The following is a 4005-nucleotide window of genomic DNA, read 5'->3' on the forward strand; positions in this document are numbered from 1 at the left end:
ACCCATTTATTTTTTTATATAATTTTCAGAATTTTTTTATATATGTATACCTAAAATATAGCCCAATAGGCCTAAAAATCAGCCCAACAAGCTGAAAATATATAGCCCAGCGTGCTAGACGGGCCAACGTGCGGGCCCGTTTACTAATTAGGCCGTGCATGGGCCTGGAGGCGTAGTACGTGGGCCGGCACGACACGACCCGTATAATAAACGTGCCATGGCGGGTCAGGTCGGGCCAGGCACGATTACGCCAGGCCGATCCGTGCCGTGCAGGGCCGGCCTGTTTGGCCAGGTATGTTCGGCAGTGCCATTCTTATGTGGAAGCTCGATCCGATCTTTTCTGATAGTTGATCTTTGATCTGCTTAATTAAGTCAAAATCGTCGTGCAGTAGAATTTCCCAAACAATTCTCCTTCACCATTTCCTTCAGAAATCAAAATGTTAATGTCTTATTTTTTTTAGAAACAAAATGTCCTGTGTTTGTTTTTTGTTTTTTTAGTAACATGTCTTTTTGTTTGTATATGCAAGTCCTATTCTTCCAATTCAGAGTTTAGTTGTGACACGGCTGAGCCCATGTGTACTGTCGCTGGACAGCCCAATCTGTTAAGCCTGATGGGGATGCTCTGACATTAGGTTTCACTCTCCGTCCCTCTAGCTAGACGGCGTCGTAATTCTCAAAAAAAAAAAAAAAAAAAAAAAAAAAAGACGGCGTCGCCGGCTCGCCGCCGCCATGTCCGACCCCGCAGATATCTCTCACCCGGGGGAGGAAGGCCGCGCTTCTCCTCATGCCCGGTACACGAAGCAGAGCGGGACGGCGATCGACATACTCGCCGACGATCTCCTCGTCGAGATCCTCTCGCGCGTCCCCGCCAAGTCGCTCCTCCGCTTCAGGTGCGTCTCCAGCCACTGGCTGGCCCTCATCGACCACCCCGACCACCGCAAAAGGCTCCCCCAAACCCCGGCCGGCTTCTTCTACGACAACAAGTACACCGTCGAGTGGTTTCTGCAACCACCTCTCCACTTCACCAGTTTCCCGGGGAAACGGTGCCCTCCGATCGACACCTCTTGCTCCTTCCTGCCCAACCATGAGCGCATCCATCTGTTGGACTGCTGCAACGGCCTCCTCCTCTGCCGCTGGTGCGACGCCTCCGCCGAGGGTGAAGAGTCCCGTTACGTCGTGTGCAATCCCGCCACGGAGAAGTGGGTGGTGTTGCCGAGCTCCGGCAAGGCCACCAGCGAGGTGGCCACCGCTCGTTTGGGCTTCGACCCAGCCCTGTCGCCGCATTTCCATGTGTTTGAGTTGGTAGAGGAGCAGGAGCCAAACTGGCACCCTCACATCGCCGGAGTGGCAGTGTATTCGTCTCAAACTGGAGGATGGGTTTATAAGGAACAGAGATGGAACAAACAAATTAGGCCCATTGATCGTCTGTCGACATTTGTCTTTCTTGATGGCTATCTGCATTTTCAAGCCAATGCTCGTCGGTTATCCAGTCATCTAGCTGTGGTAGACACAGAGGGGGAAACATGGATGAGCTTCAGTGTCCCTGGTGGTTTGGTTGACGGTTTTATTCAGCGGTCGCAGGGCCGGCTGCATTATGCCAATTTTCAGAGAGGTGGAGATAGTGTCATTAGATTGGTAGTTTATGTTCTGAACGACTATCAAAGCAGAAAATGGATATTGAAGCACAGCATCGAAGCTTCACACATATTTCGAGGGATGGATGCCTACCTTGAAGGAGGTTTTGATTGGATTGCGATGGATTTTGATTGGATTACGATTCATCCGGAATGCAACACGATATTCTTCACTGCTGGGTGGGGTACCACATTCATGTGCTATAATATGGATCTTCAGCAAGTCAAAGTGATCTCCAATCTTGAAGATGGCTGGCCGGCATATCTGACATATGTGCCGTTGTATGCAGAGTTACAGTCATTGCACGCTTTATAAGAAGTGGATATTCGACAGGCATTAGTTCTTTGTGCTATGGTATGTTTGTTTGAAGTGGGCTGTTGTTTTTTCTGGGGAAACGTTTGAAATCGGCGGACCGGCCCAAGCTTCGGCCGGTCACGCCGCTCACTCGCGCAGATACCGCTTTCTTTTCTCCTCTCCACGCATCACTGGCCCCACGCACCGCCCACGCCCGTGACTGCCTTATCCCTTCGCCCCTGAGCTCCAGCACTCATTCCCCATCCCCATCTACACGACCTCTGCTCCTCTCCTTGCATAATCCCTCTCCTCTGCTGATCTCCAAGGCAACTAAATCCCCCTCTCCACTAGCTGCAAGTCACATCGGTGTGAAGGAAGGGGCACGGGGGGTGCTGGTACGGGAGTTGGGGCGAGCAGGAGATTGTGGGGGCGGCGGCCAGCGAGCTTCAACAGGCCGGTCGGCGAGGTTGGTGATGGTCGGCGACGACGCTGGTAACAGCCGAGCTACAACCGCAAGCTGACGAGCTACCACCGGCTGGTGTGGATGCTACAACCCTTGTTGGGCGAGCTGCAACCTGCAAGGAGTTGTTACTACCTCGACCGGCAGGCGCGACGGCGGAGCACACGAGATGCTACAACCGTTGAGGCAGGAGCTGCAACCGCCCCCGGATTTTGCTGGAACCAGTGACAGCGGCGAGCTGCAGGGTGACCATGGCGGGGAGTGCTGCAACCACGACCAGGTTTGCTGGAACCGACTGGGCGATTTGCTGGAACCAGCGCCCAAAAGTGCTTCCACTGGAATTCGTTCTTTTTGTACCAGCGATTTTTTGCTACCACCACAGTTTTGTTTTGCTGGAACCAACATCCAAAAATGCTTCCATCAGAATTTGTTCTTCTTGTACCAGCGATTATTTGCTACAACCACAATTTTGTTTTGCTGGAACCAACATCGAAAAATGTTTCCTCCAGAGTTTAATTCTTTGATGGACCAGCAACATTTGCTACAACAATAGCTTCAATTTGCTGGATCCAGGTTTTCAAAAGATTCAACAGGGGCCGCGACACAGAGCTGCTTTTTGACAACTTTTTCATTGTGAGCGTCCACGGCAAGCATCAGCGGCGGCGGCTGTCGACGGCGACAAACGGGGAAGGGCAGCCGCGCGCTGCGCGACGCAGCAATGATGGGTGGCCGCCATGTCCTGCAGTGTTTCTTCAGATCTGAATTATGAACGGGGTGAGAAAGAAGAAAGCGAACTGGATGGACGAGGATCCTACGGCTCGTGGTGGGCTAATCGGGCGGCTAGGGTGCGACCGGCCGAAATTTTGGGCCGGCGCACCGGCGCCGATCAGTCGCCTTTTTTCTGGCTGATGTATGCATGCTTTTATAGTTTGAGCGATGGTGGTTCACTTTTAAGCTAACTTGGGTGATTCGTTACCCAAAATTGTACCAAGCTTTCCGTTGTCTGTATTGGTTTCTGCATACCAATGATTTTGGAGAACTCCTACCTCCATGTATTCGGTTAACTTGGCGTAGTGTTTGAGGGATGGTGATGATGTAGAAACATGACCATCTGCTAACGTTATAATATGTCAAATTGTGCTAATGGTATAATGCTTGAAATCATTTTTCTATACTGCTCATAGTTTGAAAAAGAAAAACTCTTTCCCTGTGGCACGTTTCAAGTAGATAATGTTGTTATCAGAACATTAGCAAGCTGTGCGTGGATCATAATGTTCATATTTTGTTAGTAGTTTTTTTTTTTTAACGGACGGTGCTCCAGAAGAATGCAATATGCCATCTTAGTTTGTGCTTTTTGTTCTGGTAGGCAGCTTAAAAGAGTGTTGTGTTAAATAAATAAGCGATGCCGTTCACTTTTCATGGTAATCTCACTTCTAGTTCCACCAAGATACCTGTAGTGTTGCCCACACGTTCCAGTCCAGTGCAGCTCTGCAGCATCGTTTCTCAATTTTGAGTTTTGATGTCCTATGACATGGAAGCAACAATGTGGCTGTGGCTGTCACGGCTCTGCATGCATTATGAGTATTTCAGAATCGAGGTAACCATATTTCTGATCA

At 50.1% G+C, this 4005-nt stretch overlaps 1 protein-coding gene across 1 annotated transcript; it reads left to right on the top strand.

Annotated features, from left to right (window-relative positions):
- The first annotated feature begins 643 nt into the window (after nt 1–643).
- LOC109782295 (F-box protein At5g07610) lies at nt 644–3533 on the top strand. The gene has a single exon (XM_073505156.1). The coding sequence runs from the start codon at nt 730–732 to the stop codon at nt 1948–1950; it is 1221 nt and encodes a 406-aa protein (XP_073361257.1). The 5' UTR covers nt 644–729; the 3' UTR covers nt 1951–3533.
- The last annotated feature ends 472 nt before the right edge of the window (nt 3534–4005 follow it).

The sequence above is a fragment of the Aegilops tauschii genome, chromosome 7 (assembly GCF_002575655.3).
Source record: "Aegilops tauschii subsp. strangulata cultivar AL8/78 chromosome 7, Aet v6.0, whole genome shotgun sequence".
Classification (NCBI taxonomy): domain Eukaryota; kingdom Viridiplantae; phylum Streptophyta; class Magnoliopsida; order Poales; family Poaceae; genus Aegilops; species Aegilops tauschii.